The sequence below is a fragment of the Hemitrygon akajei genome, chromosome 16 (genome assembly GCF_048418815.1).
Source record: "Hemitrygon akajei chromosome 16, sHemAka1.3, whole genome shotgun sequence".
Lineage (NCBI taxonomy): Eukaryota > Metazoa > Chordata > Chondrichthyes > Myliobatiformes > Dasyatidae > Hemitrygon > Hemitrygon akajei.
Window position 1 is genome coordinate 60,339,627 of NC_133139.1, and position 26,515 is coordinate 60,366,141.

A 26,515-nucleotide genomic window follows, 5' to 3' on the forward strand; every position below is an offset into this window, starting at 1 on the left:
TATCATCACGGTGATGAATCTGATAGACCTGAAACCACCAGTGCACCTCCCCTCCTTATGGCATTCAAAATTTATAAACCAGATATGGGCCACAGTTGGAAAAAAGCAGTCAGTAATTGTGCTGTTTGTGTTAATTCAAAGTTCAAAATAAATTTATTATCGAAGTACATACATGTCACCTTATACTACCTTGAGATCCATTTTCTTGCAAGCATTTACATGAAAATAAAGAAGTACAGTGGAATTAATGAAAAAGTATACATAAAGACTAACAAACAACCATTGTGCAAAAGAAGACAAATTGCACAAATTTGAAAATAAATAAATAATAAAGAACGAGGACATGAGTGGTAGAGTCCTTATAATGTGTCTATAAGTTGTGGAATCAGTTCAGAGTTGAGGTTAGTGAAGGTATCCACAGAAGTAGATACATTACAGTTTAGAATGTAAAATGGCACAGCACAATGCAGTCCCTATTAGTCTAACTCTTCCCTCCTACACAGCTCAGTACAGTTTTCTTACATTCACGTGCCTTATCAAAGAGTATTTAAAATATCCCTAGTGCATCAGCCTCTATCACCTCCTCTGGCAGTTTGTTCCAGACACACTATTTTTTTAAACTACCTCTGATATCTTCCTAAACTTTCAGTCATTCACCTTTAATGGATGTCCTCTGGTATTAGCCATTTCCACCCTTGGAGAAAGGTGCTGGCTGTCCACTTTATCTATTCCTCTCATGATCTTATACACCTCTCACTCTCCCTCAGCCCCCCTCCCCCGACCTTATTCTGCCTTCGCTCTTCCTTTCCAATTGTGATGAAGGGCATCGGCCTGAAGTGTCAACTGTTTATTCCCCTCTTTAGGTGTTGCCTGACCTGCTAAGTTACTCCAGCATTTTGTGTTTATCGCTCAAGATTTCCGGCATCTGTAGAATCCCTTGTGTTTATGACTTGGCAACTGGATCTGCACACGAAAATTATCTTTCCCACAGAAAAGGACTTGATTAAACAATAGATAACAGGTCTATGTTCACCACCAGTATGCTAATGTAAAGAAAGGAATGTAAAGAATGCAAATGTTTGTGTAAGATAAAAGTGCTTCTTCATTTCATTGATAACAATATTCATTCCTGTCCAGAATCATGTCAACCTTGTGCATAGGAAGGGAAAAACGAAAGTCTGCTCACACCCAGGTTGTGGGAAGAGGTTTTATTTATCAAATCACCTACGGAGACATATGATCATTCATTCAGGTGGGTTTCAGGCAAACTACTACACTTCGTGAAAGGCATCGTTTCTTTTAAATGAAGAATTCATTTTGTTTTGAATTTGCAGTGTGTTCATAAGGAATGGAAACTATGAAAATGTTGTTTTTGCATGACATGTTTGTATAATGGTTAACATAACACTTTATGGTGCCAGCAAACACACGTCAGGGCTCAATTCCCACCATTGTCTGTAAGGAGTTTGTGTGTTTCCTCCGGGTGCTCTGGTTTTGTCCCATATTCCAAAAAGAAAGATGTATTGGTTAGGGTTAGTTAGTTGTGGGTACGCTATGTTGGCACCAGAAAGATGATGATACTTGCAGATTGCTCTCAGCACATAGCAAATGATGACGCAAACTGACATATTTCCCTATACAGTATGTTTTGATGTAAATATAACAATCAAAGCTAATCCCTTAATCTTTACATTTATTTTGAATAATGCAAGTACCATAATTGGAAAGCTTTTGTGAGCTAGTCACCAGCTGCAGGCTCTACGGATTGTTAAGGAGATGTTTTGTATATAATTGCACATCAAGCCATTTTGGATCGGGCTGCATCATTTTATCCAAATAGATTTATTAGGTCCCTGTAACTCAGTGTGCGGTTACTGTATGTTCTTATCATTAAATGACATTGACGTATTGATGAAATTGCAGATCAGGTTAGTTCAGCACAAGGACATATCAAGATGAATTTCTCAGTTCCATTTGTTTAACTAGCTGCCTTAGGAAAGGATTGTGACAATAAAATTTTACCCTTTCCATTAGAGGGAAGACTCAGGCTTCTAGGAGAAGTTCAGGAGATAACGTGATCTAGTCCTACAATTTATAAAGTCATTCAGCATGGAAGCAGGCTAAGATGCCCACCCAAGCTAGTCCCATTGTAATGTGAGTGACTGCTCTTTCATTAGCTGTGATTCGCTTTGTCATGTGTATCAAAGAATACAGTGAAATGTGTCTTTTGTGTCCGAACAAATCAGTAAGGATGTGCTGGGGGCAACCCGCAAGTGCTGCCATGCTTCTGGCCCCAATGTAGTATGGCCACAGCTCACTAACCTTAATCTGTATGTCTTTGAAATGTGGGATGAAACCGGACAACCACACAGTCATGGGGAAAACATACAAAATCCTTACAGGTAGTAACAAGAATCAAGCCCTGATCTTTTAGCTGGCACCCTTAAGTGATGTGCTAAGCACCAAGTTACCATGCTGTGAAGTTTTTGAACACTTGAGAGATTGGAGAACATAAATAAAAAAGCAGAGCTGTACTTTATAAACTGTGGAATACAAAGATTAACTTGCACAGGCTATGATACTGTTAGTGTGTGTGGAAATGTGTTTATGGCAAATAAGACCATAAGATATAGAAGCAGATGTAGCCCATTCAGCCCATCAAGTCTGCCCCACCATTCAATCATGGGCTGATCCAATTCTTCTAGTCAACCCCACTCCCCTGCCTTCTCCCCATACCCTTTGATGTCCTGGCCTATCAAGAACCTATCTATCTCTGCCTTAATACACCCAATGATATGGCCTCCACAGCCGCTCATGGCAACAAATTCCACAGCTTTACCACTCTGTGGCTAAAGTAATTTCTCCGCATCTCTGTACTAAATGGACGTCCTTCAATCATGAAATCTTGCCCTCTTTCTTAGACTCCCCTACCATGGGAAATAACTTTGCTGTTCGGGCCTTTTAACATTCAGAATGTTTCTATGAGATCTGCCCTCATTCTCCTGAACTCTAGTGAATACAGCCCAACAGCTGCCAGATGTTCCTCATATGGTAATCAATCTCCAACGTGAGATTCTAACTGTTTAATTGTTAGCTCTGAATATTCAGAAATACTGTGGTATCATGTGAAAAGCTTTTAAATAAGGCTTTAAGACCTAGGAGCAGAATTAGGCCATTTGGCCCATCAAATCTTCATGGCATTTGATTATGCCTGATTTATTATCCCTCTCAATCTCCACATCGTAGTCAGAGCGTTGATGTTAAGGCTTTAGCTCTTTGAGGCTTCAGCAAAGAGAGGCTTCACTCAAAGAAAGCAAAGGAAGAAGAGCTGATTTTTCCCTTCTTTATATCTGCTGAACTTGAACAGTAGGGATGACAGGTAGGATAGTGAATTGCTCCTCATGTGGATGTGGGAAGGCAGGGAGACCTCCGGTGACCCTGACAACTACAACCGCAAGAAGCTGCAGCTGGATACACTTCTAACAAACCATGTTAAGGAGTTGGAGCTGGAACTGGATGAACCCAAGATCATTTGGGAGGCAGGTGGGGTGATAGATAAGACAGATAGAGAGGTAGTTATGCTCAAGGTGCAGGACACAGGAACTGGGTGATAGGAAGGGAAAAGGAGTTAAGGAACCAGTGCAGAGTACCCCTGTGGCTGTCCCCCTCAACAGCAGAGATAACACCTTTGGATACTGGTGGGAGGTGGGGTGATAACTAACAGGAAAATCACAGTGGTCGGGTATCTGGCACTGAGTCTTCCTCTGTGACTCAGAAGGGAAGAGGGAGAAGAGGCATTCTATGGTGATAGGGATTCATTAATTATGGGAATTGACAGAAGGTTCTGTGGGCGAGAACAACATTCTGGACGATATGTTGTCTCCCAGGTTCTTGGATTGAGTCCTTAGAATTCTTAAGTGAGAGGGAAGGCATGAGGTTTTTAGATCATTGGGCTCTCTTCAAGAGAGGTGGGGCCTGTACAGAAAGGATGGTTTGCAGCTGAACTGGAGGGGGACTAATAATATCCTAGCGGGAAGATCTGTTCATGCTTCATGGTGGGGTTTAAATTAGAGATGCAGGGGATGGGAACCAGATTCCAGAACAGCTAATGGAGAGGTTATGGAGGCAGATGTTGGTAAGACAAAGTTGGGAATCAAATGGTTGAACATGGTGTGACTAGTATCCTGATCCTGATTAGGTGAAAGAAGTATCATAGAAAAGGTGGATGATAGTGCTGAAGGTGAGGTAGCTAGTTTACAAACAGAGTCAATGTGTAGTGAGGAGGGCAAAATTCCGGTCAACAGGATGAGTTGCAACGTGAAAGGTGGACAAAATCGAAAAGGGTGAATACAGGATTGAAGGTGTTGTAGCTGAATGCGTGCAGTACACGGAATAAGGTAGATGGCCTTGCGGCAGAGTTGCAGATTGGAAGGTGTGGAATCGTAGCTGAAAGATTATAGCTGCGAGCTTAATGTCCAAGGATACACATTGTATTGAAAGGATAGGCAGAGGGGGCGGCGTTGCTCTGTTGGTAAAATATGAAATCAAATTATTAGAAAGAGGTGACATGGGGTTGAAATGTATTGAATCGTTGTGAGTAGAGCTAAGGAACTGCAAGGGTAAAAAGACCTGATGGGAGTTGTATACAGACCCTCCAAACAGTAAGAAGGATGTGGCCTACAAATTACAGCAGGAGATACATGCCGACAAGTTAATGTTACAATAGCCATGGAGGACTTCAATCTGCAGGTAGATTGGGAAATTCAGGCTGGTGCTGGATTCCAAGAGGGGAAATTTCTAGAGTGCCTATGAGATGGCTTTTTAGAGCAGCCTGTGGTTGAGCCCACTAGAGGATCAGGTATTCTGGATTGGGTGTTGTGCAAAGTACCCCAGAATTGATTAGAGAGCTTAAGGTAAAATAACCTTTGGGGGAAAGTGATTATAATATGATCAAATTACCCTGAAATTTGAGAAGGAGAAGCTAAAGTCAGATGTATTAATATCAAAGTAGAATAAAGGGAATTATAGAGACATGGCATAGGAGTTGGCCAAAACTGTTTGCAAAAGAAAACTGGTAGGGATGATGACAGAGCAGGTTGGCTGGAATTTCTAGAAATAACTCGGAAGGCACACATGCATCCCAAAGAAGAAGTATTCTAAAGGAAAGATGACACAGCCGTGGCTACCAAGAGAAGTCAAAGCTAACATGAGAGCCAAAGAGAGGGCATATAATGGAACAAAAATTAGTGGGAAGTTAGAGGATTGGGAATCTTTTAAAAACCAACAGAAGAGAACTAAAAAAAGTCATTAAGGAGGTAAAGATGAAATACAAAAGTAAGCTAGCCAATAATATTAAAGGGGATACTAAAAATTTCTTCAGATACATAAAATGTAATAGAGAGACGAGAGTGGATATTGGACTGCTGGAAAACTATGCTGGAGGGATTGTAATTGGAGACAACAAAGTAGCAGATGAACTGAGTAAGTATTTTGCATCAGTCTTCATTGTGGAATACGCTAGTAGTATGGTGGAAGTTCCAGGTGTCAGGGGTCATGAAGTGTGTGAAGTTACCATTGCTAGAGAGAAGGTTCTTGGGAAACTGAAAGGTCTGAAGATAGATAAGTCACCTAATCCATAAGTTCATAAGACATAGGAGCAGAATTAGGCCATCTGGCCCATCGAGTCTGCGCCGCCATTCAGTAATGGCTGATCCTTTTTTTTTTCCTCCTCAACCTCAGTCCCAGCCTTCTCCCCGTAACCCTTGATTCCATATCTAATCAAGGACCTATCAATCTCTGCCTTAAATATACTCAATGACCTGGCCTCCATAGCTGCCTGTGGCAATGAATTCCACAAATTCAGCACGCTCTGTCTAAATAAATTTCTCTGTAGCTCTGTTTTAAATAGACACCCCTCTGTCCTGAGGCTGTGCCCTCTTGTCCTAGACTCTCCCACCACACTCTCCTTTCCACATCTACTCTGTCTAGGCCTTTCAACATTCAAAAGGTTTCAATGAGATTTCCCTCCCCCCCCACCCCCCATCCTTCTGAATTCCAGCGAGTACAGAGGCTAAGCCATCAAACGTTCCTCGTTCCTCCAGTGCCAGCACATCTTTTCTAAGATGAGCAGCTCAAAACTGTTCCAAATACTCAAGGTGAGGCCTCACCAGTGCCTTATAAAGCGCCAGCAACACATCCTTGCTCTTGTATTCTAGACCTCTTGAAATGAATGCCAACATGGCATTTGCCTTCCTCTGTTGTTCTGCATGAGGACTCCCAAGTCCCTCTGCATCTCAGATTCCTAGATTTTCTTCCCGTTTAGAAAATTTATTTCTACTACCAAAGTGCATGACCATGCATTTTCCAACATTGTATTTCATTTGCCACTTCCTTGCCCATTCTCCTAATCTGTCCAAGTCCTTCTGCATTCTGTTTCCTCAACACTACCTGCCCCTCCACCAATCTTCATATCATCTGCAAACTTGGCAACAAAGCCATCTATTCCATCATCTAAGTCATTGACATGCAGCATAAATATGTGGTCCCAACACCAACATCTGCGGAATACCACTACTCACTGCCAGCCAACTAGAAAAGCGTCCTCCTACCAATCAGTCAATGCTCTAACCATGTTAGTAACTTTCCTGTAATACCATGTGCTGTAAACTTGGTAAACAGCCTCATGTGTGGCACCTTGTCAAAGGCCTTCTGAAAGTCCAAATATACAACATCCATTGCATCCCCTTTATCTATCCTACTTGGAATCTCCTCAAAGAATTCCAAGTGGTTCGTCAGGGAGGATTTTCCCTGAAGGATACCATGCTGACTTCGTACTATCTTGTCTTGTGTCACCAACTACTCCATCATTTCATCCTTAACAATTGACTCTGACATCTTCCCAACCATTGAGGTCAGGCTATCTGGTCTATAATTTCATTTTAGCTGCCTTCCTCCTTTCTTGAGTGGAGTAACCTTTGCAATTTTCCAGTCCAATGATTTATGAAAGATCATTTCTAATGCCACCACAATCTCTAACACTACCTCTTTCAGAACCCTTGGCTACTGTTCCTCTGGTCCAGATGGTGTACACCCCAGAATTTTGACAGAAGTGGCTAAAGACATTATGGAGGCATTAGTAATGATCTTTCAAGAATCACAAGATCCTGGAATAGTCCCAGAGGTTGGAAAAAAAAGTGGGCTTCCTCGCCTCCAACCCTCTTTCTCTCAATATAGGAGCCCCTCAGGGCTGTGTACTGAGTCCCCTCCTTTATTCTCTGTATACCCATGACTGTATTGCCAATTTGCCACCCACAGCTCCAATCTGCTAATTAACTTTTCGGATGACACTACATTGATTGGCCTCATCTCAAACAATAACGAGGTGGCCTACAGGGAAGAAGTCATCTCTCTGACCCAGTGGTGTCAAGAAAACAACCTCTCCCTCAATGTCGCAAAAACACAGGAGTTAGTTGTGGATTACAGGAGGAATGGAGACGGGCTAACCCCTATTGACATCAATGGATCTGGGGTTGAGAGGGTAAGCAGCTTCAATTTCCTCAGCATCCGCATCACCAAGGACATACCAGCTGTGTGGTGAAAAATGTACAACAGTGCCTCTTTCACCTCAGACAGTTGAGGAAGTTTGGTATGGGCCCCCAAATCCTAAGAACTTTCGACAGGGGCACAATTGAGAACATCCTGACTGGCGCATCACTGCCTGGTATAGGAACTGTACCTCCCTTAATCGCATGACTCTGCAGAGAGTGTTGTGGACAGCCCAGTGCGTCTGTAGTTGTGAACTTCCCATGATTCAGGACACTTACAAAGACAGGTGTGTAAAAAGGGCCTGTAGAATCATTGGGGACCCAAGCCATCAAAACCACAATCTATTCCAGCTGCAACCATTCGGGAAGTGGTACCGCAACATAAAAGCCAGGACCAACAGGCTTCAGGATAGCTTCTTCCATCAGGCCATCAGACTGATAAACTCATGTTGACTTGAGTGTACTCTATATTACATTGACTATTCTATTTATTATAAATTACTGTGATTACACATTGCACATTTAGGTGAAAATGTAACATAAAGATTTTTACTCCTCATGTATGTGAGTGGTGAGTCTGTGGGAAGTCTTTGCCACAGGCAGCTGTGGAGGCCAGGTCTTTATGTATAGTTAAGGCAGAGGTTGATAGATTCTTGGTTGGTCAGGGCATGAAGAGATACAGGGAGAAGGCAGGGAATTGGGACTGAGAGGAAAATAGGATCAGCCATGATGAAAAGACAGGGCAGACTTGATGGGCCAAATAGTCTAATCCTGCTCCTATATTTTATGTTCTTATAGTCTAACCTTCAATGCCCTTGTTAATCCAAGAACCTATCAACCCTTGCTTAAAATATACCCAATGACTTGGCCTCTACAGCCGTATGTAGCAATGAATTCTATAGATTCTCTATTCTCTGGCTAAAGAAATTTCCTCATCTCTGATCTAAAGATTGTCCCTTCTATTCTGAGGCTGTGCCCTGTGGGCATAGACTCCCCCTGCTATAAGAAACATCTGCTCCATGTCGCATTTTTTCTAGCCCGTTCAATAGGTTTTAAAGAGATGCCCCCCTCATTTTTCTAAATTCCAGTGCATACAGGCCCAGAGCCATCAAATGCTCCTCATATATTAACCTTCTCATTCCTCTGATCATTCTCGTGAACCTCCTTTCTTAGATAAAGAGGCCAAAACTGCTCATGGTTCTCCAAGTTTGGTCTGTTCAATACTTTATAAAGCCTCAGCATTATATCCTGGCGTACATATTTCCAGTTCTCTTGAAATGAATGCTAACTTTGGATTTGCCTTCCTTACCATTGATTCAACCTGCAAGTTAACCTTAAAGGAATCCTTCATAAGGGCTCCCAAGTTCATTTACACCCCTCATTTATGAATTTTCTCTTCGTCTGTGCCTTTTTTCTTTCTACCAAAATGCATGACAATACACTTCCGAAAATCCAAGTAAACAACATATACAGACTCTCCTTTGTCGATCATGTCTGTTCTTTCCGTAAAGAGTTCCAAAAGGTAAGATTTCCACTTAAGGAAACCATGCTGACTCTTAGCTTGTGCCTCTGTGTATCTTGAATAATGGACTTCAGCATCTTACTAACCACTGAAGTCAGGCTAAATAACTTTTAAGTTCCTGTCTTTTGTCTGCCACCCTTCTTCAGGAGTGGAGTGACATTTGTAATTTTTCAGTCCTCCAGAACCATTTCAGAATCTAATGATTCTTGAAAGATCTCTATTAATGCCTCCACAATCTCTTCAGCTACCTCTTTCAGGACCCTGGGGTAAAGTCCATCTGATCTAGGTGTTCCTATCTACTTTTAGACTTTACAGCTTCCCAGCACCCTCTCCTTACTAATAGCAATCACACACACTTCTGTCCCCAACACGCTTAAATTTCTGGCATACTGCTAATGTCTTCCAAAGTGAAGACCAGTACTATATATATTAAATTCATCTGCCATTTCTTAGGCCTCCATTGCTACCACTCCAGCATTATTTTCTAGCCGTCTGATGGTCCACTGTTACTTCTTTTTTACTCTTTATCTATCTGAAAAAAACATTTGGTATTCTCTTTTAAATGACTGGCCAGCTGAGTTTTCTTGTATGTGTCAGGAATTTAGCCTAAAGATTTTACTGTGATAAGCTCAGACAGCTTTCTGCCCCCGTGTTTCTCACTGGACTGCTTGTTCTGTTTTAAGTTCCACAAACATCAAGGGTAGAGACGGATGGATTTTAGAGCTATTACCTTAATGAATAAACGTAGGACCAAGTGTCTGAGCGATTAGTATTGGTTCCTGAGGCAAGAGAGTATAAATTTCTTCAGTCTGCAATTGTATAGCTTGCTTTGGAGGTTAGCAGACAGCTCTTTCCATTAAAGTGATATTCAGTGACATATCTGATGGTAATTAAACCCCTCATGCTTTCCAAAAATAATCTGCCCTGAGAATTAAGAAAGTCCAAGACATGACAGGGGGTGGTAGTTGAAAGCTGGTCTGGGAATTCAGTCAGTGCCACACCAAGAATTTATAAACCACACAGTCCTATGACAAAATTGGGGTGACACTTTTGTAACTTGCTCCCTAAAGTAATATTATATAACACGACATTTTTCTCATGTGTAAATAAGATTAAAATTCACTTCTTTCCTTCGCTTCAGCTGAGCAGATGCATTCAGAATGGACTGCAGGGCATGATGAACATTACTGGTGGACCCTTATGATTTATGAAAATAGACAGAAGGCCTCCAGTTTCAAGACTATACTTTTAACAGAATGTTTAGAAAAATCCTGTTTCTAATACTTTGAGAAATCATTTAGGTCTGAGGGAACTACCACGCTCCATGCCTGATCTTTCAGTTAAGATAAGATCATTGATCCCATATTCAGCATAATGGCTGTGAAAGGTGGAGTTTTGGGCAAATAGTTTGCCATAATGTAACATTCTGTTCTGACTCAAGACCTCTCTGTCATGTCTGTATGACTCTGCCAATCTGCAGTAAAATGCTAAATCTTGGCAGCAATAAAATTAGGTGTGTGCTAAAATTTAAGAATTCAATTAATTGCCATTCTCTCAGGTGAGAAAACAGACTTGTGGAAAAGTGTGCAAATCCATAAAAGTTAACGTTCACATTGATTTGGTAGTAAGAAAGGCAAATACAATGTTAGCGCTCATTTCCAGAGGACTAGAATAGAAAAACAAGGATATAATGCTGAGACTTTACAAGGCATTTGTCAGACCACACTTGGAGTATTGTGAGCAGTTTTAGACCCTTTATCCAAGAAAAGATGTACTGATGTTAGAGTTGAGAGGAGGTTTACAAGAATGATCCTGGGAATGACAGGGTTAATGTAGGAGCGTTTGATGGCTCTGGGCCTGTACATGCTGGAGGTTAGATAAGAGTGACCATGGAGAGGATGATTTGTGATAGTGGAAAAGTCTTGGACCAAGTGCACAACCTCAAGGACGTTCCTTTAGAACAGATGTGAGGAGGAACGTCTTTAACCAGAGGTGAATCTGTGGAGTACATTGTCACAGACAGCTGTGGAGGCCAAGTCACTGGGTATGTTTAAAGTGGAGGTTGATAGATTATTGATATGTAAGAGTGTCGAAGATTATGGGGAGAAAACAGGAGAATGTGGTTGAGTTAGAAAATAAATCAGCCATGATCAAAAGATGGAGTAGACTCAATGGCAGAGTGACCTAATTCTGCTCCTATACCTTATGGTCTTACTCTATTTTGGATGTGGTAAGGCTGCAGTTATTAGCTACTAGACTAAAAAAGAGAAGATCTCATTCATTTGAGTTTAATGTTCTGAAGTTTCCACTAAATAAATTTTTATCCAAAATGAATGAAACATCTCTGAACCTAATTTCATAGTTTCCTTCCACCTAGGAGTGCGAGATTTTATTTGTGAAACATGTGGGAAGTCATTTAAAAGGAAGAATCACCTTGAAGTTCATCGAAGGACACACACGGGCGAGACGCCGCTCCAGTAGGTTTACTGTTTAAGTAAATTTTATTTTGGGAATGCAGATGAGGCAAATGCTTGTAGATCCCTTATTTGTCCGTAGCACGTCAGTTAGAGATAATAGACAATAGACAATAGGTGCAGAAGTAGACCATTCAGCCCTTCGAGCCTGCATCGCAATTCTGAGATCATGGCTGATCATCTACTATCAATACCCGGTTCCTGCCTTGTCCCCATATCCCTTGATTCCCCTATCCATAAGATACCTATCTAGCTCCTTCTTGAAAGCATTCAGAGAATTGGCTTCCACTACCTTCCGAGGCAGTGCATTCCAGACCCCCACAACTCTCTGGGAGAAGGAGTTTTTCCTTAACTCTGTCCTAAATGACCTACCCCTTATTCTCAAACCATGCCCTCTGGTACTGGACTCTCCCAGCTTCTGGAACATATTTCCTGCCTCTATCTTGTCCAATCCCTTAATAATCTTATATGTTTCAATCAGATCCCCTCTCAATCTCCTTAATTCCAGCGTGTACAAGCCCAGTCTCTCAAACCTCTCTGCGTAAGACAGTCCAGACATCCCAGGAATTAACCTCGTGAATCTATGCTGCACTTCCTCTACAGCCAGGATGTCCTTCCTTAACCCTGGAGACCAAAACTGTACACAATACTCCAGGTGTGGTCTCACCAGGGCTCTGTACAAATGCAAGAGGATTTCCTTGCTCTTGTACTCAATTCCCTTTGTAATAAAGGCCAACATTTCATTAACCTTCTTCACTGCCTGCTGCACTTGCTCATTCACCTTCAGTGACTGATGAACAAGGACTCCTAGATCTCTTTGTATTTCTCCCTTACCTAACTCTACATCATTCAGATAATAATCTGCCTTCCTGTTCTTACTCCCAAAGTGGATAACCTCACACTTATTCACATTAAACGTCATCTGCCAAGTATCTGCCCACTCACCCAGCCTATCCAAGTCACCCTGAATTCTCCTAACATCCTCATCATATGTCACACTGCCACCCAGCTTAGTATCATCAGCAAATTTGCTGATGTTATTCTCAATGCCTTCATCTAAATCGTTGACGTAAATTGTAAACAGCTGTGGTCCCAATATCGAGCCCTGTGGTACCCCACTAGTCACCACCTGCCATTCTGAGAAACACCCATTCACTGCTACCCTTTGCTTTCTATCTGCCAACCAGTTTTCTATTCATGTCAATGTCTTCCCCCCGATGCCCTGAGCTTTGATTTTACCCACCTATCTCCTATGTGGGACCTTATCAAATGCCTTCTGAAAATCGAGGTACACTACATCCACTGGATCTCCCCCGTCTAACTTCCTGGTTACATCCTCGAAAAACTCCAACATGCTTAAGAGTTCAGTGCTGTGGAGCCAACCTTGACCATGGAGACTGTCTGTGTGGAGGCTGCATATTTTTCCCCTGAACATAGATTTCTGAGATATTCTTTGGTTACTCCTGCATCCCTAAAGAAGATTAAAGGTCAAAGTAAATTTATTATCAAAGTCTTTGGTGTTGTTTGCATCAACGACCAACACAGTCTGAAGATGTGCTCAAGACAACCTGCAAGTGTCAAAGCTCAAAGTAAATTTATCATCAAAGTATGTGTACATCATCATAATGCTACATTGAGATTCATTTTCTTGCAAAGCTACACACAAAGATTGACAAGCAACCAATAGCAAAAGAAAACAATCTCTGCAAATTAAAAATAAATAATTCTGAGAACATTAGTTGTAGAGACCTTGAAAGTGAGTGTATAAATTTATAGAATCAGTTCAGCGTTGTAGTGAGTGAAGTTATCTATGCAGGTTCAGGAGCTCGATGGTTGTAGGGTAATTATTATTCCTGAAACTGGTGTTGTGGGACCTAAGGCTCCTATACCTCCTGTAGTGAGAAGAGAGTGTGGCTTTAGATCGTGATTGTCTTTGATGATGGATGCTGCTCCTTGTAAATGTGCTCAATGGTGGGGAGGGTTTTTCCATCATTTTTGGTAGGCTTTTCTGCTCTTGGGCGTTGGTGTTTCCCTAGGTTAAGATTAGTTGAGGTCGAGGGAAGTGCCTGGTGTGAAAAGTGCCAGTCTTTGGCTCGGGAGTTTCTGGCAGATTTGGCAGTTGGATTGTGCAATCAAGAATTGATTGGCAATCAAGATTTGAATAGCTCAGACTCAGCAGAAAACAGTTGATTGGGCAATCGAGGTCAGGTGACCCAAGCAGCTTGCAATGCTCAAGCAAATAAAAAGAGGGAGAGCTCTAGCAGAGCAGCCTGGTCGAGGGAAGTGCCTGGTGTGAAAAGTGCTAGTCTTTGGCGAGGAGGCTGAGGGAGGAGACTACGCCACAATTGGAGAGGGTGAAGACATGACCGCTAAGCTGATTCAATGTGCTACGTGCATGATGTGGGAGGTCAGGGACACTGATTGTACCCCTGGCTGCTACAGCCGTGGCAAGTGTGTCCAGATTCAGCTTCTGAACGAACGTGTTGCAGCACTGAAGAAAGAACTAGATGACCTCAGGTTCATCCACGAAAATTAGAGTTTTCTGGACAGGACCTACAGTGAGGTCACTACACCGAGGATACCGGAAGAGAGAAGGGGGGCGACGATGAGGAAGGAAAGGATACTTGAAGTGCAGGAGACCCCGGGGGATGTACCTCTCGTAAACAGGTTCACCCTCTTGGAAGCTGTCAGGACAGAAGATACTGCCAGTCTGAGAGGCGGGCAGATCTGCGAGTCAAAAATTGGTGCAGAAGCAGAGCCAAGGAGTCAGACATCAGGAAGAACCATGGTAGTAGGGGACTCCATAGTAAGAGGTACGGAAAGGGGTTTCTGCGGCAACAGGCGAGATTTAAGGATGATGTGTTGCCTCCCTGGTGCTAGGATCCAGGACATCACTGACTGATTGCAGGGAATCCTCAAGGGTGAAGGTGAACAGCCGGAAGTGGTAGTGCATGTCGGCACAAATGACATCGGGAAGAAGAGGAAGGACATTCTGCAGCGGGACTTCACAGAGCTCAGAAGAAGGCTGAAAAACAGGACTTCCAGGATGGTTATCTCCGGTTTGCTTCCAGTTCCTCGTGCAAGAACAGGGAGATAATGGATCTGAATGTGTGGCTGAGGAACTGGTGCAGGAAGCCGGGATTTACATTCTTGGACCACTGGGGTATGTTTTGGGGTAAGGATAAATTGTACAAAAGGGATGGGTTGCACCTTAATAGGCGGGGGACCAGCATTCTGGCAGGCAGGTTTGCCACTGCAACACGGATGTGTTTAAACTAAGTAGTGGGGGGGAGGGGATGAACTGGAAATATAAGGATGGAGTTAAAGGGAAAGTGAAAATAAGAAAAGTTAAAACGGACAACAGAATCAATGGAGCAGAAAGCTCAAGAAGAGATCATACAGTATGGCCAAGTGAAATAGGAATTGATATGAAAGGTGAGGGGAGTAACGAATTAAAAGTATTATATATGAATGCCGAAGTATAAGGAATAAAGTAGATGAGCTTGAGGCTCATTTGGAAATTGGCAAGTACAATGTTGTGGGAATAACAGAGACATGGCTTCAAGCGGACAGGGCCTGGGAAATGAATATTCAAGGATATACGTCTTATCAAAAGGACAGACTGATGGGCAGAGGGGGTGGGGTGGCTCTGTTGGTGAGGAATGATATTCCGTCCCTTGCGAGGGGAGACATAGAATCAGGGAATGTAGAGTCAGTATGGATAGAACTGAGAAATTCTAAGGGTAGAAAGACCCTAATGGAAGTTATCTACAGACCCCCAAACAGTAGTCTGGATGTAGGGTGTAAGTTGAATGAAGAGTTAAAAGTGGCATGTCGCAAAGGTAATGATACAGTTGTCATGGAAGGATTTCAACATGTAGGTAGACTGGGAGAATCAGGATGGTACTAGACCCCAAGAAAGGGAGTCTGTGGAGTGCCTCTGAGATGGATTCTTAGAACAACTTGTACTGGAGCCTACCAGGGAGAAGGCAATTCTAGATTTAGTGTTGTGCAATGAACCAGATTTGATCAGGGACCTCAAGGTAAAGGAGCCATTAGGAGGTAGTGACCATAATATGATATGTTTTAACCTACAATTTGAGAAGAAGGGAAAATCAGATGTGTCAGTATTACAGATGAACAAAGGGAACTATGGAGCTATGAGAGAGGAGCTGGCCAAAGTTCAATGGAACAATACCCTAGCAGGGAAGACAGTGGAACAACAATGGCAGGTATTTCTGGGAATAATACAGAAGGTGCAGGATCAGTTCATTCCAAAGAGGAAGAAAGATCCTAAGGGGAGTAAGGGACGGCCGTGGTTGACGAGGGAAGTAAAGGATAGTATAAAAATAAAAGAGAAGAAGTATAACATAGCAAAGATGAGTGGGAAGCCGGAGGACTGAGAAGCTTTTAAAGAGCAACAGAAGATAACAAAAAAGGCAATATGTGGAGAAAAAATGAGGTATGAAGGTAAACTAGCCAAGAATATAAAGGAAGATAGTAAAAGCTTCTTTAGGTATGTGAAAAGAAAAAAAATAGTTAAGACCAAAATTGGGCCATTGAAGACAGAAACAGATGAATTTATTATGGGGAACAAGGAAATGACAGATGAGTCGAACAGGTACTTTGGATCTGTCTTCACTAGGGAAGACACAAACAATCTCCCAGATGTAATAGTGGCCAAAGGAACTAGGGTAATGGATGAACTGAAGGAAATTTATATTAGGCAAGAAACGGTGTTGGATAGACTGTTGGCTCTGAAGGCTGATAATTCCCCGGGACCTGATGGTCTGCATCCCAGGGTACTTAAAGAGGTGGCTCTAGAAATCGTGGACGCATTGGTAAACATTTTCCAATGTTCTATAGATTCAGGATCAGTTCCTGTGGATTGGAGGGTGGCTAATGTCCCACTTTTCAAGAAAGGAGGGAGAGAGAAAACAGGGAATTATAAACCGGTTAGCCTGACGTCAGTGGTGGGAAAGATGCTGGAGTCAATTATAAAAGAGGAAATTATGACACATTTGGATAGCTGTAGAAGGATCAGTCCCAGTCAGCATGGATTTACGAAGGGAAAATCATGCTTGACTAATCTTCTGGAGTTTTTTGAGGATGTAACTATGAAAATGGACAAGGAAGAGCCAGTGGATGTAGTGTACCTGGACTTCCAGAAGGCTTTTGATAAAGTCCCACATAGGAGATCAGTGGGCAAAATTAGGGCACGTGGTATTGGGGGCAGAGTACTGACATGGATTGAAAATTGGCTGGCTGACAGGAAACAGAGTGGCAATTAACGGGTCCCTTTCGGAATGGCAGGCTGTGACCAGTGGGTACCGGAAGGTTCAGTGCTGGGACCGCAGCTGTTTACAATATACATTAATGATTTAGATGAAGGGATTAAAAGTAATATTAGCAAATTTGCTTATGACACAAAGCTGGGTGGCAGTGTGAAATGTCAGGAGGATGTTATGAGAATGCAGGGTGACTTGGACAGGCTAGGTGAGTGGGCAAATGTATGGCAGATGCAGTTTAATGTGGATAAGTGTGAGGTTATCCACTTTGATGGCAAAAACAGGAAGGCAGATTACTATCTAAATGGAGTCAAGTTAGGAAAAGGGGATCTACAACGAGATCTAGGTGTTCTTGTACATCAGTCAATGAAAGCAAGCATGCAAGTACAGCAGGCAGTGAAGAAAGCTAATGACATGCTGGTCTTTATAACAAGAGGAATTGAGTATAGGAGTAAAGAGCTCCTTCTGCAGCTGTACAGGGCCCTGGTGAGACCTCACCTGGAGTATTGTGTGTAGTTTTGGTCTCCAAATTTGAGGAACGACATTCTTGCTATTGAGGGAGTGCAGCGTAGGTTCACAAGGTTAATTCCCGGAATGGCGGGACTGTCATATGTTGAAAGATTGGAGCGACTGAGCTTGTATACACTGGAATTTAGAAGGATGAGAGGGATCTGATTGAAACATATAAGATTATTAAGGGATTGGACACGCTGGAGGCAGGAAGCATGTTCCCGCTGATGGGTGAGTCCAGAACTAGAGGCCACAGTTTAAGAATAAGGGGTAGGCCATTTAGAACAGAGAGGCGGAAAAACTTTTTTACCCAGAGAGTGGTGGATATGTGGAATGCTCTGCCCCAGAAGGCAGTGGAGGTCAAGTCTCTGGATGCTTTCAAGAGAGAGTTAGATAGAGTTCTTATAGATAGCGGGGTCAAGGGATATGGGGAGAGGGCAGGACCGGGGTACTGATTGTGTATGATCAGCCATGATCACAGTGAATGGTGGTGCTGGCTAGAAGGGCCGAATGGCCTACTCCTGCACCTACTGTCTATTGTTTATAGTTACTTGGCTGCTGTACTGCATGTTAGCAGTTGGTGTAAGTGAAAAAGAATTGAAAGAGAATAATGATAAGCAGTGGCATGGTAGTGTAGTGGTTAGCATAACACTTTACAGCGCTTACAATTGTAGTTCAATTTGTTTTATCGATGATAGACAGAACATTCTGTTGGGATGCACAATGGCTTGGTATGGCAATAGCTCTGTGTGTCATGCAAGAAATAAGAAATTGCAGAGAGTTGTTGATAGCTCAGCAAGCTTTCTGTAAGGAGTTCGTGTTTTCTCCCTGTGACCACATGGGTTTTCTTTGTGTGCTCTGGTTTCCTCCCACATTCTAAAGACATACGAGTTAGGGTTAGTAAGTTGTGGGCATGCTTTGTTGGCCCCCAGCATGTCCTTGGACTGTTTGGGTCATTGGTGCAGACAGTGCCTTTCACTGTATGTTTCAATGTATATGTGATAAATAAAGCTAAATTTATAAGATCTTTAGTCTTTAAAGGGAGGTAGGGGAGGAGAAATGAATTAATAGGCTTGTTCTACTGACAGCCAACATGGAATAACTGGGGCGAAATTGTAGAAGTCGTATAGTACTACAGCACAGAATCAAGTCTTTCGGTCCATCTAACCTGTGCCGAATTTTTATTCTGTCTAGTTCCATTGACTCACATCTGGGCTATGGTGCTCCATACACCTCCCATCCATGTAATTATCCAGACTTCTCTTAAATATTAAAATCAATCCCACATCCACCACTTCTGTGGGCAGCTCATTCCACACTCTCACCATCCTGTAAATGAAGTTGTACCCCCCATGTTCTGTTATAATGAAAAGTGGAATGAATAATGAATAGAAAAAGAATTTGTAACTATTATTCATTATAATGTTCAAACTTGTTTATTTTGAAGTTCAAAGTAAATTTATTATCGATGTATATACCACCATATATTACCTTGAGATTCATTTTCTTCCAGACATTCACAGTAGAACAAAAAAATGCAATAGAGTTGATGCGAAAATATACATAAACAAAGACTGACAAGCAACCAATGTGCAAAAAAAGACAAGCTATGCAAATAAAATAATAATAATAAGTAAATAAATAATACTGAGAACATGAGTTGTAGCCTTGAAAATGAGTCTGTAAGTCGTAGAATCAGATCACTGTTGAGGTGAGTGCAATTATCCACATTGGTTCAGGAGCTTGATGATTGTAGGGTAACAACTGTTCCTTAACCTGGTGCCAAGGCATGGCCTGCACTGTGGAGGTCCTTGATGATGGATGCTGCTTTCTTGTGGCAGTGCTCCACATAGATGTGTTCAGTGGTGGGAAGGCTTCTCCTGTGATGGGCGAGGCTATTTTACTAGGTTTTTCCGTTCATGGGCTTTGGTGTTCCCATACCAGGCAATCATGCAGCCAGTCAGCATATTGTGCATCAATAGATGTTTGTCAGAGTTTTAGATGACGTGCAAAATCTGTGCAAACTTCTAAGAAAGTAGAGGCATTGTCATGCTTTCTTTGAAATGGTACTTACATTTTGGTCCCAAGACAGATGCTCTGATATGTTAATGCCAAGGAATTTAAAGTTACTGATTTAATGCTGGTGAAAACACCTGCAGATATGACTACTGTGCCCCTACAATGTGCCCTTTGTTCTTCCTCCCCAAAGTTTTATAAAGACTTGCAAAGTCATTACCTGACACAAACAACTTCCGTCTGATAGATTCCATCTGTGCGAAGATAGTAACATACTGTGACCCAGTTATTTACCTTGATGCCAAAAGTATTTTACAGCTAGGCTTCACAACTATCTGAGGAAGAATGGCTTAGCAAAAGTATATATTTCAATCTTAGGGGTAAATTTCTGAATCAAGTATAATCAGCATAGTCTTTGTGTAAGCTGAAAAAGAAAGGAGTTCATATCATTGGTTGTATGTTGCCTGTAATTAATGTTGAAGGATCAACTTTATTCGCCATGTACATTTACATGTATTAGGAATTTGCTCTGGTGTGTTGGTTAAGTGCAACAACATTAAAACAATTATTTAAAAAATATGTAAAAAAATTAGAGGTTTAAATATGGAAATGGAATAAAATGTGGATAAATACATAAAAGCTTGTACGCACAGGGGCCACTTTATTAGGTACAGGAGTAGAACCCAGTGTGGTCTTCTGGTGCTGTAGCCCATCCACTTCAAGATTTGAGAGGTTGTGCATTCAGAAATTCTGTTCTGCACACCACTGTTGTAACATGTGGTTATTTGAGTTACAGTGGCCTTACTGTCAGCTTGAACCAAATGCCCATTCTTTGACCTCTCTCATTAATAAGGAGCTTTCACCCACAGAACGGCTTCTCACTGAAGTTATCATTTTTTGCACCATTCTCTGTAAACTCGAGACAATGTTGTGCATCAAAATTCTAGATTAGCAATTTCTGAGATATTTGAACCACCCTGTCTAGCACCGACAATCATTTCATGGTCAAAGTCACTTAGATCACATTTCTTTCCCATTCTGATGTTTGATATAGCCACAAAATTGGGTCATTTGCTATTCATTCATTCATTCAGCTCCATTTTTCTTCTGCCTTCTCCCGATGACCCTTAACCCCCTCACCAATCAAGAACCTATCAATCTCTGCCTTAAATACACCCAGTCTCCACGGCCCTCAGAGGTAACGAGTTCCAGATTTACCACCCATGCAACTGATTTTATACTTCAAATTGAAGTATTAGTATTTGTATTGGGTTTATTATTATCACATGCACCAAAATATGGTGTCTTGCATACTGTTTATACAGCACAAATCATCGCACAGTGCATTGAGCTAGAGTAAGGGAACAATGCAGAATAAAATGTAAAAGCTACCTAAAGTGCAGTGTTGATGAATGATAAAGTGCAAAATCATAACAAGGTAACAAAGGGGGATAGTTTGGCCAGGCATTATGGTAGGCATGGGCGAGGTTGGCCAAATTGATCAATTTCTATACTGCCCGTGTCTGATTTTAGATAACAATAAATTTGATCTTTTGAGGATATCTATGCAAGATCACAAGTTAGATTTAAGCCAAAAGTCCATCATATACAAAAGGTCCATTCAAGAGTCTGATAACAATAGGGTAGGAGCTGCTCTTGAATTTCCTGTTCCGTACTTTCAGGCTTTTGTATCTTCTGCTTGATGGGAGAGCGGAGAAGTTGTGACCTGAGGTTAAATGACAGTTCCAGTAAATTATTTACAGGCAATAGATTGCTGCTGGAGTGGAAAGGAGACTAGGTTTCTTTGGATGAATTAGCTAAATAGTTTTTACTGCCAACAATTACCAATGAGCCTGTACCAAATTAAGAATTCAAATTCAGGTTAGTTTATTGCTATATTCACCAGGGTACCATGAAATTAATTGTATGAAGCTTGCAGAGTTAAATAACATACTGTGTAAATAGTGTACTTTGTAAATAGTGGTATTGTACAAAGATAGGGCAAATAGTATTGAGGAAATGGAGTCTGCAGAAAGATTTAGACAGATTAGGAGAATGGGCAAAGAAGGAGCAGATGGGATAGAGTGTAGGGACCACTTTGGTTGCAGGAATAAAGGTACCGGTATATATACTATTTTCTAATAGGGGAACAAATTTAGAAATCAGAGGTGCAAAGGAACTTGGAAGTCCTTATGCAGAATTCCCAAAAGGTTAACTTGGAGGTTGAGTCAAGGTAAGGAAGGCAAATGCAGTGCTAGCATTCATTTCGAGAGGACTGGAATATAAAAGCAAGGATGTAATGCTGAGGTTTTGTAAGTCATTGGTCAGGCCACACTTGGAGTATAATGAATAGTTTGGGAGCCCTTATTTAAGAACGAACGTGTTGGCATTGGAGAGGGTCCAGATGATGATCGCGAGAATGATCCTGGGAATGAAAGTGTTAACATATGAGAAGCATGTGATGGCACTGTGCCTGTACTTGTTAGAGTTTAGAAGAATGAGGGGAAATCTCATTAAAATCTATCAAATATTGAAAGGCTTAGATTGTGTGGACTTATTTCCTATAGTAGGGGAGTCTAGGACCAGAAGGCACAGCCTCAGAATAGAAGGATGTCCCTTTAGAACAGAGCTAAGGAGGAGTCTCTGTAGTCATAGGGTAGTGAGTCTGTGAAATTCATTGCCACAGATGGCCGTGGAGGCCAAGTCATTGGGTATACTTAAAGTGGTGGTTGATAGGTTTTTTTTAGTAAGAACATTGAAAGTTATAGGAAGAAGACAGGAGAATAGGGTTGAGAAGAACAATAAAACCACCATAATGGAATTGTGGAACACACTCAATGGGCTAAATGGCCTAATTCTGCTCCTATGTCCTATGGTATATATACAGTGGCAAACTAATGGTCCAAGTACAGGAGAATAGTGTACCAGAACCTTGGACGACACTAGGTGCTAATGAGGTTTATATTAATAGGGCTTTTTCTTTTGTGTTCAAAGGTGTGAAATATGTGGCTATCAGTGTCGACAGAGGGCTTCTCTGAACTGGCACATGAAGAAACACGACACCGAGATACAGTACAACTTCACCTGTGAATACTGCGGCAAGAAGTTTGAGAAGATGGACAGCGTCAAATTTCATAAGCTAAAGAGTCACCCTGAGTGTCAGACCCTGTGACCTTGCTGGACTTGGACTGCTGTGACAAGAGGAGCATGCACAGATCCTCCTCGCCATCCCATAAAGTCTGTGCAAAGCACTGTTAAATTCAAAAATGAGATTTTATATTTTCAGCTTCTCTCTATTAAAATTTTTCAAGCTGTTTGGGGGTAGGGTGGGTGTTGCTGACATGGGGGACATGCAGTAAGCTTACTTGAATCCTGGGGCAATGCAGTCACTGAGAGTGGCATCCTGCTCAGGGTAAAGCCTGACCCAACCACAGCCAAACTGTGACAGATATGAACGCAAAGACCGTTATTAGAAAATAAAAAGTGTAGGGAATTAAAGACTTGAAGTCATAGGGCACTACAGCACAAGAACAGGCCCTTTGGCCCACCTAGTCCATACTGAACAGTTATTCTACCTGGTTCCATAGACCCGTACCTGGACCGTAGCCTTCCATACCGCAGATTATCCAAATTTCTCTCAAATGTTGAAGTTCCAATATTATTGATATATTTTCTGTAGGTAGGTGACTAGAACGGTTCTGCATGCACGTCACTATTGATCAAGTATTGGGGGCAAACAATGATATCAAACACATCATCCTGTTGTACACAAAATGCTGGAGGAACTCATAAGTTGGGCAGCATCAGTGGAAGGAAATAAACAGTCTATGTTTGAGCTGAGACCCTTCATCAGAGCAGTGGACTATGGAGAGCCCTGATGAAGGCAAAAAGCAACAAAGCCACTGGTGCTGACAGGATCAAGTACTTCAAGTAGATCTTGAAGTAAGGTGGACCAGCACTCTGGCACTGCATGTGTGCCCTGTTCATGACGCTCTGAGAAAAGGAACATCTACCCTCAGCTTAGGGATGTTGTAATAGTGTCCATATTCAAGAACTTGTCAAATACAGTTAATGTTCTTGCATGTATCCTACAAAGTTGACTGTTTACTTCCCTTCATAGGGAACTGATCTGTTTAGTTCCTCCAAATTTGGGTGTAAAACAAAAGTAGCCCCTAGTCCTTGAAATTCCATTCAGTAACATTACAGTCTGGTTCTGGTCTTTGGCTTCTCTTTCCCTATTGGTGTGATTCAAATCTAACCCAAAAGATCTCTCAGAATTCATACCCTAGTCTGACAGAAGATTTGATTCCATCGAGCTTAGGTCAGGTAGCCAAGTTGTGTCTCTATTGCTGAAGCCAAAGACAGGGTTGGTACTGAACTTGTAAATGGTGAATTAAATGGTGTACTTCTAGAACTCCAGCCTGCCACTGGATCTTCTTGTGACTTGTATCCAGGTGGCACACCATGTTAGTAAGGTTGAAGTTGCACTGGTGTGGACAGTGGGATAGAGAGAGTAGTGTTTCAGAGATCTCCCATAAACTTGTCAACAGGACTGAGCAATCATTAGAACGACTGATAAGCACAGAGATTTTACAGGTGCTGGAAATTGTGAAGAATGTACACAAAATGCTAGAGGAACTGAGCAGGCCGGGCAGTATCTATGGAGTGAAATAAACTCACAGTGAAAGATCTTGGTTTGAAACACTGACTATTCTTGTCTGTATACACTTCCTGATCTGTTGAGTTCCTCCAGCACATGTTGTTGTTCCATTAGAGGACCATGAAAATCTAAGAGCTGAATTAGGCCATTTTTGGCCCATTGGGTCTGCTCTTACATTACATCATGGCTGATTTATTATCCCTCTCAACCTCATTTTCTGCCTTTTCTGGTAACCTTTAAGAATAATCAAGAACCTATCAATCAACACTTTATGACTTGGCCTCCGCAGCCATCTGTGTCAATGAATTCCACAGATTCGCTATATTCTGACTAAAAAGAAAAAGAATTCTCCTCTCTGTTCTAAAAGATTATCCTATTGTGAGTTGTGCCCTCTGGTCCTAGAGTACCCCTGAACATTCCATCCATGTCCACTCTATGCCTTTCAATATTCAATGAGATCTTCCCCCTTATTCTTCTAAATTCCAGCGAGTACAGGCCCAGAGCCATCCTTACACATTAATGTCATTTCCAGTGTCATTCTCATGCACCTCTGGACTATCTTCAATGTCAGCACATCCTTTTGTAGATAAAGGACAAATGTCATCTTAGAATCCTTTGTTTGCATCCTTGTCTTGGTTTACCAAATGGCTCCGGTCCCCTTCTGTGCAAAAGGATGCACCCTCTCAAGGACCTTTCTTGCTTGGGTTGCTTGCACACTATCTGTAAACTATCCATGCCTGGACGTTATCTTGGCCCTAGCCTTGTCATGACTTCCATACCTGCACCATCGCCTGGTTTTCAAAGCAGTGCTGTTTGATAATAAGGAAGAGGTGACAGGTAGGACGTACTTAACTGATTTTCAGCATAATCCTTTATGAGCCAAGCTGTGCATATGGCGTTTAGAGGTTCATTGAGAAACCATCCAGAGGAGTAGGCATTGAGATGCTTTGGTCCTTGCAAAAGAATAACCACAAAAGATAGGAGAATAAGCAAGATCTCTGAAGCCAGCCCTCCAGAGCAGAGCATGACTTGGGGATAGGAGCAGGACTAATGACATCTCTCAAAGGGGCCCTATCCCACTTTTCTTTAACCCATGCATCTAAAGCACGATGCTTTTTCCTATCCTGCTCACACACAGTGCTAACGCGTGAGTGTTTATACCTATACCTTTTGGGTCTTAATGTTAAGCAAGTCATCAACGAAATGTTTACAAGTTCAACCAATATGGTGACAAATATTTGAATGTACATTGAAAGTTTTAATTTTGTGGTGGTTTATGCTAGTAAATGTCAAATTATTTTATTGTAAATTTTGGTGGTGGTTTTGAATCTGATGCCAAGGGGGCATTTTTATTTTGTGGTTTTCCAACTTGAATTTGGATCTCAGTCAGCTCCCATCTCCCATGGGTGATGTATGGCCATTTAAAATAGAACATGAAACAGGCAGGAGCTGTGCTATTTCCTGGCCTCTTCCCCCAACCTTGTGATTACTTTCCAATTTTCCTGTCTTGCAAGTTATTGAGTGGTGAATCTACAAGCTGTGATGCTGGATGGGATGACCATGGATTATCTTGCAATTGTGGTTTACCTTGGAATATTTTTCAACAAGGGTTGCTCAGCTCAGGGACAGTGGCAACTTTCCACATCCAGGGTTTCTTCCGATAACTGTTCCAGTTTTTAGAGTCTCATCTGTAAGGAAAGAGAGAAGGAAATTATAGAGGGAGGTTCACCTATGGCTTTCCTTGACCTATCCTCACTTACCTCTGAACCATCTCATTTCTCACCATCCTCTTCTGCCCCACCTCTTCTCATCTCCAACCCATCACACCTGCCCCCTGCTCCCTCCTCCCCCAGTCCACCCTGCTGCCTGTTCTCCTAGCTGCCAACTTCCCACCTCACCATCTCCCTTCTCTCTACTCCTGCTCAACTACCCCACTGCCCTGACCCCTGCTTTTCCCATGCATCCCTTCCCTCTCCCTCTGTCCCAAGTCAATATAGGAAAATGCTTTCCTGATTTGAACTGCATTACCTTTTCTCATAATTTCTTTTTAAGTCCACAGTGAAGAAAATCAGTTCAGTTTCTGAATCCCTGTGTGTTGTTTATAATGTACAATTTAGTTGCCTCAAGGACTCTTTCATCTGTTCAAATTTAACTCCAGTCAGGTAGTATTTTGAAATATAAACATTGAAACATGTCAACTTTAATTTTATCAGCTGAAGAAGCGTTTGTTTACAAGTTGACCTTTTTTTTATTCTCCCCTTACAAAAATACCCAACGTAGACTTGTGGAGTCCTTACAGAACATCAGATGTGAAGCTTTTGATGTCTGAGGTTGTTTTGGGCCATGTCATGAAAACACAAGAGTCTGCTAATGCTGGAAATCATGAGCAACGCACACACAATGCTGGAGGACAGTAGGGTTTTTTTTAAACACAGGGATCTTTTTTGCACAATGCCTGAGATGCACTGCCAGGAGTGGTGGTGGAGGCAAATACCACACAT

The 26,515-nt window shown here is 41.9% G+C and overlaps 1 protein-coding gene across 3 annotated transcripts in view; it reads left to right on the forward strand.

The window, feature by feature from the left end:
* The window catches only part of znf653 (zinc finger protein 653), a 68,600-nt gene extending 43,277 nt beyond the window's left edge, over positions 1-25,323 (forward strand). The window contains exons 6-8 of one of the 3 annotated variants that reach the window (XM_073068990.1): positions 1,138-1,252; positions 11,444-11,543; positions 22,349-25,323. In XM_073068990.1, the coding sequence (XP_072925091.1) occupies positions 1,138-1,252; positions 11,444-11,543; positions 22,349-22,526 (393 nt within the window). In that variant the 3' untranslated portion in view covers positions 22,527-25,323. Of the gene's footprint in view, positions 1-1,137; positions 1,253-7,314; positions 7,518-11,443; positions 11,544-22,348 lie in introns of those variants that run through there. The other 2 variants (XM_073068991.1, XM_073068992.1) reach the window with 2 other exon arrangements.
* Positions 25,324-26,515: the final 1,192 nt, after the last annotated feature.